This window comes from Cololabis saira, chromosome 6, assembly GCF_033807715.1.
Source record: "Cololabis saira isolate AMF1-May2022 chromosome 6, fColSai1.1, whole genome shotgun sequence".
NCBI lineage: Eukaryota > Metazoa > Chordata > Actinopteri > Beloniformes > Belonidae > Cololabis > Cololabis saira.
The window spans coordinates 3066423-3080303 of record NC_084592.1 but is presented as its reverse complement, the minus strand read 5'-3'; the positions used below and the strand labels follow the sequence as shown (position 1 = coordinate 3080303).

The following is a 13881-nucleotide window of genomic DNA, read 5'->3' as shown; positions in this document are numbered from 1 at the left end:
TATTGTAATAGACGATATATAAATAAAATTGAATTAAACTGAATACACTGCACATTGCCAAATTCTTGTCCTCAAAGGCTACTGTCTTGCATGGTTTAGCCATTTCCCTGCTTTAACATACCCAATTAAGTGACTTGATCATGACCTCGTCATCAATATCTGTTAACTAAAGTCTATTAATGACATTCATTTTGTTGTACACCCTTTTTTAAAAGAACCAACACAAACACTTACCTTGTGTGAATATTATAGATGCTGTACGAAGCCATGTACGAGTGGCGATAGACCTGCAACAAAGGGTGACACATAGCGGGCCAGACTGAATGATGACTGTTTGAAATGTAGCAAGAGATGCAACTGTGCAAATACTATCTGGCATTAGGACAAAAAATGAAAACGAGGACATTATCAAACAAAACAGACTGCCAGCTGTTCTTAAAATCTGAAACTATGCATTTTGCATGGGTGACAGCTTCAATTAAATTCATTTCAATTTTATTTATATAGCGTCTAATACAACAGAAGTTGTCTCTAGGATCTTTCCAGAGACCAGAACATAAACCCCCGAGCAATTATTACATAAACAATGGCAGGTAAAAACTCCCCTAGTGGGAGAAAAACCTTAAGCCAAACAGTGGCAAGAAAAACTCCCCTTTAGGAGGGAAGAAACCTTGAGCAGGACAGCTGTGGTATCATACATTTAAAATCCATCTGAGAAGCTTATCTAAAAATGATAGTGGTGAAATATTGTGAGAGAAGCATTCAAAGTAACATGATTAGTTTTTTGTCTCACTGTCTGAAGTTAAATAAGCAGTAAGCAGTAACATAAAATTATCTTAGAAATTCTCTCTCTCTCTCTCTCTCTCTCTATCTCTCTCTCTCTCTCTCTCTCTCTCGCTCTCTCTCTCTCTCTCTCTCTCTCATTATTATGGTATTTAGGAAAAATAAAATAATTTTGGTAATCCTTATTGACCTGAAGCAGGACAAGTTTAGTCTGATTTTTTTTAAATCCCAACCTTTGCGTAAAAGGTGACTTGCGCATCTTTCAAGCCCTGTTTTGTGCGCACGCAAGCTTTATAAATGAGGCCCCAGATTACTAGAAATAAGAGCTGCACCATCCCGGGTGGGATGAATGCCGTCTCTTCTAATCACACCAGGCTTTCCCCAAAACGTCTTCCAAGTGTCAATAAAGGCCACGTTGTTTTGCCGTAACTACGAGACAATCTTTAATTTAGTGACTTCCGACTGGCGTAAACGGGTGTCATTAGTACCGTCATGTATGATAACTTTACCAAATTTACGATTTCTCTTTGCCAGCAGCTTCAAATTAGGATGCACCTAAATATGGTTGCTGGAGTCGGCCTCACATGCCTGACTATGGACCAATCACCAGGGTCGGTTTCTCAGTGGGTGTGTCGCTGAGTGGGAAAAACGGTTAGAGATATGAAGCGAGTGGTGGTGTTCCATGTGCCATTTAGGACTACGCTTTCTCCGAACCGTCACCGAGCCGCCATGCCTGGCCGGCTGCTCGGGAGCTGCAGGGGAGCGGCTAACAGCCGCTACTTTAGATCGGTCGGCCGCTACTTTAGCCTGGCTAGCTGAAGAATCTACTGGACTATGGTCTAGTTGGCGGAACTGGAGCTCTAACTCACTGAGCTTTGTGCTGAATTAAAGACAGAAGTTTACCAGAAAAAAATCTAAGTTTAGACAAAAAAGTCTGGAAGAATCAGAGCCCGCAACACAGTGCTACAATGGCAACATACTGTAAACAACAGGAAGTGACGCAATACGTGACGCAATACGTTACCCAATCAGCCTCTCGACCAACTCAACCAACATAACACCACCCGTCTGTATGGATGTCTGGTAGATGCCTGCTGATATCCTGACCTGCAGTCCTGCCCTCTGAGCAGGACTGCAGTGTCTCAGTGTCTGCTCACTTCAGTGTCTGCTGTCTACATCTGTTTATATAGTCATCCCTGTAGTGCACCAGTTAGCCATTGTGTCTGTGTCTCTCCTTTCTCTGTTCTTGCTTGGCTTAAGGTTTTTCTCCCACTAGGGGAGTTTTTACCTGCCATTGTTTATGTAATAATTGCTCGGGGGTTTATGTTCTGGGTCTCTGGAAAGATCCTAACGACAACTTCTGTTGTAATAGACGCTATATAAATAAAACTGAACTGAACTGAACTGAACTGTTCTTCATTCTCTCTGTCTGTTTTCTGTATTCCTGCTCTGCCCAGTCTGGCCTCTGGCAGGAGTGTCCCCCCTTATGATCCAGGTCCTGGTCCAGGTTTCTACCCCCTTATGATCCAGGTCCTGGTCCAGGTTTCTACCCCCTTATGATCCAGGTCCTGGTCCAGGTTTCCTCCCTCCTAAATTTGAATTGAATTGAATTGAAAAGAGCGTGAGTGTGTTCACACAGGAGAAAAGGACTTACCTGTTTCACATCATATGCGAAGAGTACATATTTGAGGTCAGGGGACACTGAATACTTGGCCACGTTGAAATTGATCTAATAAAAAACATATAAACAGAAAAACATATAATTAGATTCATGTTCTAGTGGTAACTAATGCTTCCATGTCATGTCAATAAAACCGTTGGACACATGCATACTGAAGACATCTAAATAGTTGTGTAAACTTCAGGTGTTTAGTTTGACATTTATCATTTTTATTTCAGCTATAGTACAACAGTTGATAAATGTTGAACACCATCTCCAAGCTGATCTTATAAGGCAGTACAGAATAGAAGCATACAAAATATATCAGCTTCAGAAAAAATATTATTCTCTTTAAGACTACATTTTATTACTCAGTTTTCTACAGCCACCGGTTCATTCTCACTATACAATAACAATGAGTCCCATTAATGAAATCTTTGTGAGTAGATTGAATTAAATTAAATAATACTTTATTAATCCCAAGAGGGAAATTATATTGCTGCAGCATAAACATAAACTAGAGATAATACCAGGTCCATCTTTAAAACCAAACTTAAAACGTTTCTGTTTAGTAAAGCCTATAGTTACTGTAATCTCTGGTGTGTTAGGGCCAGTATTCTTATGGCACTTTTCCACTAGTACCTACTCAGCCCGGCTCGGCTCTCCTCCCATCGGTGTGGTTCTTTCCCACTAGGGGTCTAACGTGCCGAGTAGATACTTTTTCTGTAACTATTCTGCCGAGGTTCTAAGCAGGCTGTATCTGACGTCATCAGTGTTGGAACTAACTCGTTATTTAGTAACGGGTTACAGTAAATCCTTTGTTTTGGCGGTAACTAATACTCTAATGCATTACTTTTTTAAAATCAGTAACTCAATTACGTTACCAAACGGTGCGTTACTCCGTTATTTCTGGCTACAGTGAAGTTTTTTTTCCCCACACGCGGAGACCAGAGGAAACCAGGCTGACAAAGAGTCACAACTCTGTGGAGCCGTGCATTCCTGCAGCTCTCAGTAGTGAGGACTTTATGAGCTTCTTTAACAGTAAAATCACGAGAATTAGAGAAGAAATCAACCAGCCGGTTGTAGGTGTTTCTTCAGCTTTAGCGACTTCCCTAGGCTCTGACTTGTCTCTAGACTGTTTTGATCCTATAGACCTCCCTGAACTGACTTCACTCGTTAATAGAGCTAAGTCAACCACATGTATGTTAGACCCCATCCCGACTCCACTATTCAAAAATGTTCTTTCTCTTATTGGTACGACAATACTGGACCAAATTAACCTATCCCTAAGTTTAGGATATGTACCACAGACTTTCAAAGTTGCAGTAATTAAACCTTTACTTAAAAAACCTTCTCTTGACCCAGACACCTAAGCTAATTATAGACCAATTCCCAATCTTCCATTTGTATCTAAAATTCTGGAAAAGGCAGTTTCAAGTCAGTTATGTGACTATTTGTATAGAAATGATCTGTTTGAAGTCTTTCAGTCAGGGTTCAGAATGCATCATAGCACAGAGACAGCACTGGTTCGAGTGTGTGTCCATTCAAAAACATGACCGGTCATGGTGAGCCAAGAGAGTGAAGCGAGTTTCGCAACGTGGAGATATTGTCATTATTTCGGTTTTGTCGAGCAGCACAATGACAAAAACATTTCAGTGAAATGTAAACTCTGTCTTTATACAGTTATACAGTTTATACATGCAGCCATTGGGAAGTATAATCCAGAATCACGGCATACACTTTCATTGTTATGCTGCTGATACGCAGCTCGATTTGTCTATGAAGCTGGATGAAAGAGCACTGTTAGTTAAACTTCAGGCATGTCTTAGGGACATCAAGGACTGGATGTCCCTAAGACATGATCAGGATTTGTCGTTTAAACCATATGTTAATCAGGTTTGTAAAATAGCGTTTTTCCATCTCCGTAATATTGCAAAGATTAGGAAAATCCTCTCGCAGAGTGATGCAGAAAAACTAGTTCATGCATTTGTATCTTCTAGACTAGATTGCTGTAATGTGTTATTAGCAGGATGTCAGGAATCAGCAGGAGAGACCACGTCTCTCCAGTGTTAGCGTTGTTCCATTGGCTACCTGTAAAATTCAGAATCCAATTAAAAATGTTATTACCTGCGTATAAAGCCCAAAATGGCTTACATCCGCATTATTTACAAGACCTGATAGTGCCTTATGTTCCTGGCAGAGCTCTCCATTCTCGGAGTGCAGGTTTACTCGTAGTTCCTAGAGTATCTAAATGTAGATTTGGAGGGCGGGCGTTCTGCTATCAGGCACCATTACTATGGAACCAACTTCCAATCTGGGTTAAGGAGGCTGACACCACCTCCACCTTTAAAACTAAACTTAAAACCTTTCTGTTTAGTAAAGCCTATAGTTAGTGTTTCGTAAACCTCTAGCTGGTGTTGGTAAATCTCTAGGTAGTGTAAACTCTAGTGTGTTAGAGTCGCTCCTGTAGTTTCTTGTGCTGGCCCCCCCTTTTCTTCTTTTTTTTCTATTTTGTACATGGTGCAGCATCCTCTGCCGGTGGCGAAGAGCATCTCTGAATGCAAAACACTGGAACCTGCAGTGTGGGAGTGAGAGGGGCAGGTTAACGGCCCCTTTCAGGCGGGGGAGAAGGTTTGTCCGTCAAGACTCCTCTCCCTGGCCCTGCCCCTTCTCAACCTTTCCCCAACCCTGCACCCCAACCTGGGACTTGCTGATTGGGCCGGAGCTTCGGGAGCTGCGTGCTGGCCTGCGGTCCCCAACCCCGGTCATCCCGTTGCTGCTTCCACCTGCCTGCTGTGCTGTTGACGTCCCCGACCCCCAGTCTGGCCCTCGGCAGGAGGGTCCCCCCTTATGAGCCTGGTCCTGCTCAAGGTTTCTTCCCTCCTAAAGGGGAGTTTTTCCTTGCCACTGTTTGGCTTAAGGCTTTTCTCCCACTAAGGGAGTTTTTACCTGCCATTGTTTATATAATAATTGCTCGGGGGTTTATGTTTATGTTTATGTTTATGTTTATGTTTATGTTTATGTTCATGTTCTGGATCTCTGGAAAGCGTCTAGAGACAACATCTGTTGTATTAGACGCTATATAAATAAAATTGAATTGAATTGAATTGAATATAGTATACTATACTAGTATAGTATAGTATACTATACTAGCGGTGGTTCCATCTGCTTCCATTCAAAGAGGTTTTGTTGTTTCTCAGGAAACAATGAGGATGATCATAAAGATTTTCCTCTTCCACAAAAGACGCAATTTCTGTGTGGTTCCTTCTTCCAAATAGATGGAGTCGTTTGCACAGTCGTTTTAAAGTCCTTATACTGATAATAATTCGATGCTGATGTGCCAAAAGATTAAGTATTTCCTTATTTGTGAAACCGATACCAAAATATAACTTCACAAGATGCTGAGTTTTTCTTGCCACTGTTTGGCTTAAGGTTTTTCTCCCACTAGGGGAGTTTTTACCTGCCATTGTTTATGTAATAATTGCTCTGGGGTCATGTTCTGGGTCTCTGGAAAGTGTCTAGAGACAACTTTCTATTAGTGTATTCGAAAATTGAATTTAATTGAATTGAAACGTAGTGAGCGTGTGTGTCCATTCAAAAACATGACCGGTCATGGTGAGCCAAGAGAGTGAAGCGAGTTTCACAACGTGGAGATATTGTCATTATTTCGGTTTTGTTGAGCAGCACAATGACAAAAACATTTCAGTGAAATGTAAACTCTGTCTGAGAGTCCTATCCACGGCCACAAACAGTAATTTGAATTTGTTGAAGCACCTGGAGAAGCAACATTCTTCTATGACGCTAGTTGCTAAAGAAATTCCCTGAAACATCCGAAGTGAATCAAGCCACTCCATGTAAGCAACAGCGGCTGGAGTTTAACCGAGGGACGTCTGTAAGCCAGGTACAACTTGACAAAACAATTGCACGGTATGTGGTGGAAAACATGCTACCTATTTCTACAGTGGAGTCGCCCGCTTTCAGGCAGCTAATTAGCATGATACCATGCCCAGGCGGCACACGGCAAATGGGACGGAAAGCTTTTTCAAACTACTTGGATAAGGAATATACAAAAATGGAAAATGACCTAAAGAAGACATTCGAAGGGCTGGACTATATGTCGACCACCGAAGACATTTGGTCTGCCCATAACAAAAGCTTCCTCAGTTCACTGGATAAGCTGGTTAAGTTAGTATTGGAACATGACAATGTTTTAGCTACTTAGTATCATTTCATTATGCCGGTTTGAGGTTCTCAGGCTCCCCACATTCACACGCTGTGCTGTCTGTTAGGCCACACTTCTTCCTGGATGCTTTGAAGCCGCCAACCCCAGTCCGTAGGCGGTTCAGGAGGGTCGACTGCCGGCGGGGTAGGTCTTCTCCTTCAGCGCCATCTCCAGGATCCCAGATGTATTGCTGTATGCGTGTCTGTCCTGCTGACTCCCACTCCGGCTCCATGCGGCTGCCAGCCAGGCTTTAGTTGACAGGTCCTCCGGGATAGAAATAAGCATCTCTTGGGCCGCCAAATTGGACTTGAGTCTGCTTGGAGGTGTTGCCATGGTTGTAGTGTCATGGAGGAGGTGCCAATCGTGTTCCTGGGCTTTCCTTGCCAGGCGAGGGTGGCCGCCTCTCGTCATAGGTTGGCTGGCGCAATTCCTGCCAGGACTGGTAGGTATGCCGGTTTGAATGGTATATGATGATTGTATTAATGTGCCATGATTATGATTTTAATGTGACATGACGCTTTTAATGACATGTAGTTGATTTAAATAAGACATGGTCCTGGTTTGACTGTGATATGATGAGTCATTGTTGCTCAGAGCACCCAAAATGTATGACATTAAACACTGAAACGCATATGGATATGGGTTCCATCACTTACACACTCATTAATATGAGAACCAGCTGTCAATCACAGGAGCTGCACTGCCAGTTCTATTTATAGAACAGATAAATTAAGAATTGTAGTCACAAAGGTAATGAGAGCAGCTGCAGCTGTTAACAGAGCACTTTCTCATTCCTCTCAGCTGCATTAGAAAGGATTTTGAAGCCTTCAAAATCTCATATCTTCCAAACAAGTGGTATCGCCAAAATTCTTGCGGCATAAGAGCCAGAGGTCTCTCGCAAACACAATGATGTCATTTTTATGATACTGGGGATTATAAGCGCTGCGCTAGTGGCGAGTAGTTGCAGCTGCTCTGTCGATTTGTTTTACTTATTGTCTTGTTCCTATCTGTTGTGGACTATTTTTTGGTTCTGTTTTCTGTGGAAGCATGTTTTTTTACCGGGTGAAATTATGTTTGCTAAAACTGTTAGGCTGGCCCTATTATTTCTGCTATTTTTCACCTGGTTCATCATCCCAGCAACCACCGAAACAACAGTTGTTGTCTTCTTCGTTTAGATCACACAATCATATAGGTCACAGCAGCTTCGCTCCAACCCGCCTACTTCTCCAGATGCTGAACTGTTATGGAAAAGAAACTTGGCCGAGTTGAGTCGAGCCGAGCTGAGTTGAGTAGAGCCGAGTAGGTACGAGTGGAAAAGCGCCATAAGTGAACACCGCAGCCTCTTGGCGCAGCGCTTCAACCTGGGAGGGTTGGGAGGGGTGATATGGGGAGACCCGGGAAGGCGTTGAATAATGGGGGAGGTATGTTTATTATTGTGTGCATGTCTGTGTGAGTAAGTAAGTCTGTGAACCATGCCCCAGATCTAATCTACAGCCATTATCCATGATGTTATCAGCCGGCTTGGTATACTTCTGATACAGTTCACAGGACTCATGAGGGGAGAGGGGAGGGCTAGTGAAAACAGAGCATCTTGTTAGCATAACATCCAGGGGAAGATTATGGCTAGGCCAAGGCCAAATTCAAATAACAATTGTATTTGGGTCAGGCTGACTCTAGTAATTTTTCGTCTGTAACGCATTAACATTGTAAAATCTGAATATAGCATGCAGTATTTTGGGGCATTCCCTTGTTACACAAGCCCTACATGTGGTCACAGGAATAGATTTTCTTGGTACTTAATAGGGCTGCACAGTTCTGGATAAAATGACAAATACATTTTTCTTTGCATGGAATTGAGATCACGATTCTCTGCCATGATTTTCTTTCTTCACAAATGTTTATTGTAATGTCACAATAATAATGTCAACCATAATTGTTTATCCTGACTATGTTTGAGTGCTGATTACTACCAGCAGACCTCAAATTTGACATCCCTAAAAATGTTTTTCGACTGTGTCGACTAAATGATTGGCATTTGTCTCTAAAAAGGTGTGGTCAACTTGTGTTATATGGCTTTGTGGCAGGGTGGAGGGGCTGCCGCCACTCAGGCTGACGGGACACAGGTGTGGCCCGTCAACCTCTCCACCCTGCCAGCCTTATAAGGGAGAGACTGAAGCTGCAGCTGGGGATGTTGGAGAGGCTGCTGAAGCTGGTGCACGTGTGTGTGTGGCAGGGTGGAGGAGGTGCAGCCACTCAGGCTGACGGGACACAGGTGTGGCCCGTCAGCCTCTCTTTTGAGCAAATAAAGGGTTCTGCACTAAACTCTGTGTCCTCTCTATCCTGTCGGTCGGGCCCCGTAGCACTCGCCGTGCTACAGGCTTGTATATGGCTGAAGCTTGTATGTTTGTTAGAGTTAGAAAAATATCCATGTTTAGGGTTTACATGGTTGGTATTTATCACTGTTAAAAAAGGGACGTTTTAAAAACACAAGGTCTCAATGGAGAAAAAAAATCATGCTGGATATCTATACTGATATGGACTGAGTAACGTGTTAGGAACAAAAGAATGACACATTGTTGATGGAAATGAAAATTATCAACCTATAAAGGACTGAATTTAAAGACACCCTGAAAATCGGGTCATGGGGCATCGCTGAGCTTCTGGAGCGTCAGATGGACCGAAACAGAATGTATCAGAGGTGTCACGTTGAATGTAGCTCAGGCAAGCGTGGGGGGCAGTCAATGGTAACAATGCTTTCATCCTCCAGGAACTGCCTGCATACTCCTGTGACAATAGGCCGGGCATCTTCATGCACGAGGAGCAACCTGGGATTCCTTCTTGATATCTAATGACAGTCAGGTTGCAATTTTCTAACTTGTAAACGTCTCTGCATCCCTCCATAGATATGCCTTTCCAGATCATCATTGACAAAGCACCATAACAGTGATACTGAATGATGTTACAGGCACCATAACATTAGGACGATACGGGTAACTCAGGATTCAATACTGTGGTGATATGTGGCCCACAATAATGATAATATCACGATATACAATATCTACGATATTCGATATATTGTAAGAAATTTCATCAACGATATATCACAATATATGTGACTGAAATAAAAATTACCCATAAAAAGGAAAACATCTGTAGTTATGCATTTATTCAATGCAAAAACTTCATACAATGTACAGATAAAGTGCATTTGTATATTTCCTCACTTCCTCCTAGGCTTGTAAATGTAAACACTGTACAGCTGGACAAATTCAAGTGCATGAACATTAATAACCTGTTTTATATAAACCAGGACAGTGCACTGCTTTGTTTCTAATACTTAAAAGTCAGTAAGCAACTTAATTTTGCATAAAACCTCACTGCCTCCTAGTCTTGTAAATGTACACACTGTACAGCTGGACAAATTGAAGTGCATGAACAATATTGCAGTGACAACCACGTAAATCCATTATGTGTTTTGTAATAAAATATCGATATTTGCCGTCAGTTTATCGATTATTTATTGCGACGGAGAGCACAACAATATGTTGCAATATCAATTTTTTCCCCCACCACTAGATAACATCCTCCATGGCTTCTCCAGACCCTTTCACATCCGTCACATATGCTTGACCTATAAAAGTATTCCTGTTTGGGTCATTATTGCATGTCTAGTGCACCTGCTGTTAATTTTATTAACACCAAAGCAACTTAAACTAATGAACAACCTCTCTGCGACTTAACTGTCTGGATTAATATACTAGAAGTTTAATTGACTTGCTACTATACTCTTTTAAAGTATTAAAAAGTGTTCCTTTATTTTTTCTTAGGAATGTACTTTGAGGTTCCTGAGGTTCCTTTTGCATGTAGTCCACAAAAAGCATCTGTCAGGTATGACTGGGTTCCCTAGTTTTCATAGAAACATTTTATGAGAGCCATTTCATCACAGCCTTTTACAGTTTGTGTGGCAGGTGAAAACAAGTAAATATTACAGTACAAGTGTCTGAGATTTTGGTAACAGCATGCAAAGCTGTCATTAAGGTAACAGTGCCTGAAACTTGCTTGATCTCATAGTGCTGAGGTCTTCAGTTTTTATTTCGGGCACTAGTACAAAATAAAGAAATATCAGTTATGAGTCAGCTATGCCCAACACTTGAGCTTATTTATGCAGTATAATGTACTACATAAGACAACTATTTACTTACAAATGTTGTGTTTGTCAGAACAATCTCTGTTTCATTTGTGAGGATGTTGAATTTGATGACATGGCCGTCACTGTTCCTGTAAATTACTTCAGAGTCTGCAAACAAAAAGACAAAGAACAAAGAAAAAGCAACTATATGAAGGAAATGTGAAACTGCAAGTATGTCAGAAATATGCAGTGAAAGTCAGAGCAAGTAGCCATTCTGAATTTAACTTGAGGTGCCAAGATGTTTGAAGAAATAACATTTTCAGCAGCGAAAATGCCTCAAATTAAAATTGTATGTAGCAGACAACCAAATAAGCCACAGTATGGGGATTAGGGATGCAACGTTATTAAGAATCAAAAGTGAGAATTAGCAACCAAGCAAACACAACAGGAAAGGTGAGGATTGTTCATAACAGGTGCCACAGCAGGTTGTGCACTTTTAGAACAACACAGTGTGATTCAAACAGAGAAAAAATCTTTCTTTCTTGACATGAGGTGGGAGTGAGAGGGGCAGGGTAACGGCCCGGTCAGGCGGGGGAGAGATTTGTCCGTCAAGACACCTCTCCCTGGCCCTGCCCCTTCTCAACCTTTCCCCGACCCTGAACCAACCTGGGACTTGCTGATTGGGAGCTTCGGGAGCTGCGTGCTGGCCTGCGGTCCCCACCCCCGGTCATCCCGTTTATGCTTCCACCTGCCTGCGGTCCCCACCCCCGGTCATCACGTTTCTGCTTCCACCTGCCTGCGGTCCCCACCCCCGGTCATCCCACTGCTGCTTCAACCTGCCTGCTGTGCTGCTGACGTCCCCGACCCCCAGTCTGGCCCTCGGCAGGAGGGTCCCCCCTTATGATCCAGGTTTCTACCCCCCTTATGATCCAGGTCCTGGTCCAGGTTTCTACCCCCCTTATGATCCAGGTCCTGGTCCAGGTTTCTCCCCCCCCTTGTGATCCAGGTCCTGGTCCAGGTTTCTCCCCCCCCCTATGATCCAGGTCCTGGTCCAGGTTTCTACCCCCTTATGATCCAGGTCCTGGTCCAGGTTTCTTCCTAAAGGGGAGTTTTTCTTGCCACTGTTTGGCTTAAGGTTTTTCTCCCACTATGGGAGTTTTTACCTGCCATTGTTTTTGTAATAATTGCTGGGGTCATGTTCTGGGTCTCTGGAAAGCGTCTAGAGACAACTTTTGTTGTATTAGACACTATATAAATAAAATTGAATTGAATTGAATTGAAATTGAATTGAACATGACTACACTGTTGCATTGATGACTGAAGCATAGAGCAGCATGGCCTTACTTAGATGTTACTGGTGGTTGTCACAAATTAAAAAGCTTTGTCAACACAATAGCAGGAAAAACTTTCAAATACATGTGTCTTTTAACCACATGCACTACAGTACACAGGTTAAAAGGAAGGGAACAGGAAGTGCCTCAAACCAACAGTCTAAGTTCCAAATGTTCTGAGGGAGATGTAAAGCCTACAGAAACAATCAAATATATTTTTTTTTAACTCTTAAATCATCTGTCCTTCACTGTGTACTAAATGTACACACTGATCGGGACACAACTCTAATGTGTCCTTAATGCACCGTTTTTATTATATATCAAGTTATCACATTTGCATATTTGAAGCTGTTTTTCCAAGCTGGCTGAGGTGATGAAAGGTGGTATCTATGAATAGAATTAAAAGAGAATGTGAATGATTGCTCTAACAAAAATGAAACTATGAATTTGCGCTACTAAGCAACAGAAATAAAGGAATTAATCTGAAAAGGGGATCTCCTTCAGGGTCACAATGAACTTTGTTGTCCTGAGTGAACCAATGTGTCTTAAGGGGCGAATATACTAGCTGCTTTCGCTTCCGTTCGCGTTCACAACCAACTGAAACCTCGCTCGCGTATTACGCGTCGTACCAACGGTAACCAGTTGGGAGCAGTATGCAGAGCCAGAGTTAGGAAAGTAATAAGATATTTGTATGTCCTTTTCGAGCCTCGTGGCCCATAGACCCGGTGTTTATCTCCGGTTTCTGTAGTGCAAACGAACAGCTGGTAAACACCCCCAGGATAGGACGCTAGTCTATCGCTGGATACCCCTAGCAAAGCTAGGTACCCATTCATACACCAGGGTGAAGTGAGGAAAGCCAAGAGTAAAGCATCTTTCCCAAGGATGCGCAAAGTGATGTCAGTGCCAGGGTTCGAACCCACGACCTTTGGATCATGAGCCCGAAGCCCCAACCACTAGGACACTCTGCTCCAATAAGATATTTGATAGTAGTCTAATAAACCAGCTGGTGGGATAACGTTTAAATACACAACACAGCAACACGGGATGAAGAGGAAATCAATGCACTGCTTTGCTTGTGATCTCAGTAAAGAAAACTGTGCCATCGGAGATGGTTTCTCAGGCCAGTAAACCAGTGCCGTCGGAAGACTGGAGAGCTCGTTCGTCTTGCCGATGAAGGCTCGTAATGGTGAGAAACAGCGGCAATATTTTTTCGCATTTCCTCAGTTTCTTTTGACGACTTGTCACATGGGATTGTTCCGCTAATTCAGCTTAAAACCACACACGGCAAGTCCGAGCAGCAGCAGAGAGCTGGCTGTCATCCTGCGCTACCTGACGGGGACGAGCTGTCGAGCTATAGCAGCCAACAAGCTTGGAGTGTGCACGCGCAAGTCGTCAAAAGAATAATTTACCGAAAAAACCTGCAGCAAAGTCGGTGTCGGTCGAGCGATGATTGAAGAACCTCTGTATCCAGCTCAGACGTTTGATGATCGGTGAGGCAAAACACCCCACCAGCATCATCACCGCTGTGTTTGCCCTGCATCTTCCAATGAGCACGGACACTGCATTGTCGGAGTGCAGGTTTACTCGTAGTTCCTAGAGTATCTAAATGTAGATTTGGAGGGCTGGCGTTCTGCTATCAGGCACCATTACTATGGAACCAACTTCCAATCTGGGTTAAGGAGGCTGACACCACCTCCACCTTTAAAACTAAACTTAAAACCTTTCTGTTTAGTAAAGCCTATAGTTAGTGTTAGTA

The 13881-nt window shown here is 42.8% G+C and overlaps 1 protein-coding gene across 1 annotated transcript in view; it reads right to left on the bottom strand.

The window, feature by feature from the left end:
- The window catches only part of LOC133446276 (inactive dipeptidyl peptidase 10-like), a 103792-nt gene that overhangs the window by 50952 nt on the left and 38959 nt on the right, over positions 1–13881 (bottom strand). Inside the window, exons 5-7 of the mRNA XM_061724286.1 lie at positions 10868–10962; positions 2438–2512; positions 235–287 (exon numbers count right to left, since the gene is read on the bottom strand). Coding sequence (XP_061580270.1) covers positions 235–287; positions 2438–2512; positions 10868–10962 — 223 coding nt within the window. The remainder of the gene's footprint in view (positions 1–234; positions 288–2437; positions 2513–10867; positions 10963–13881) is intronic.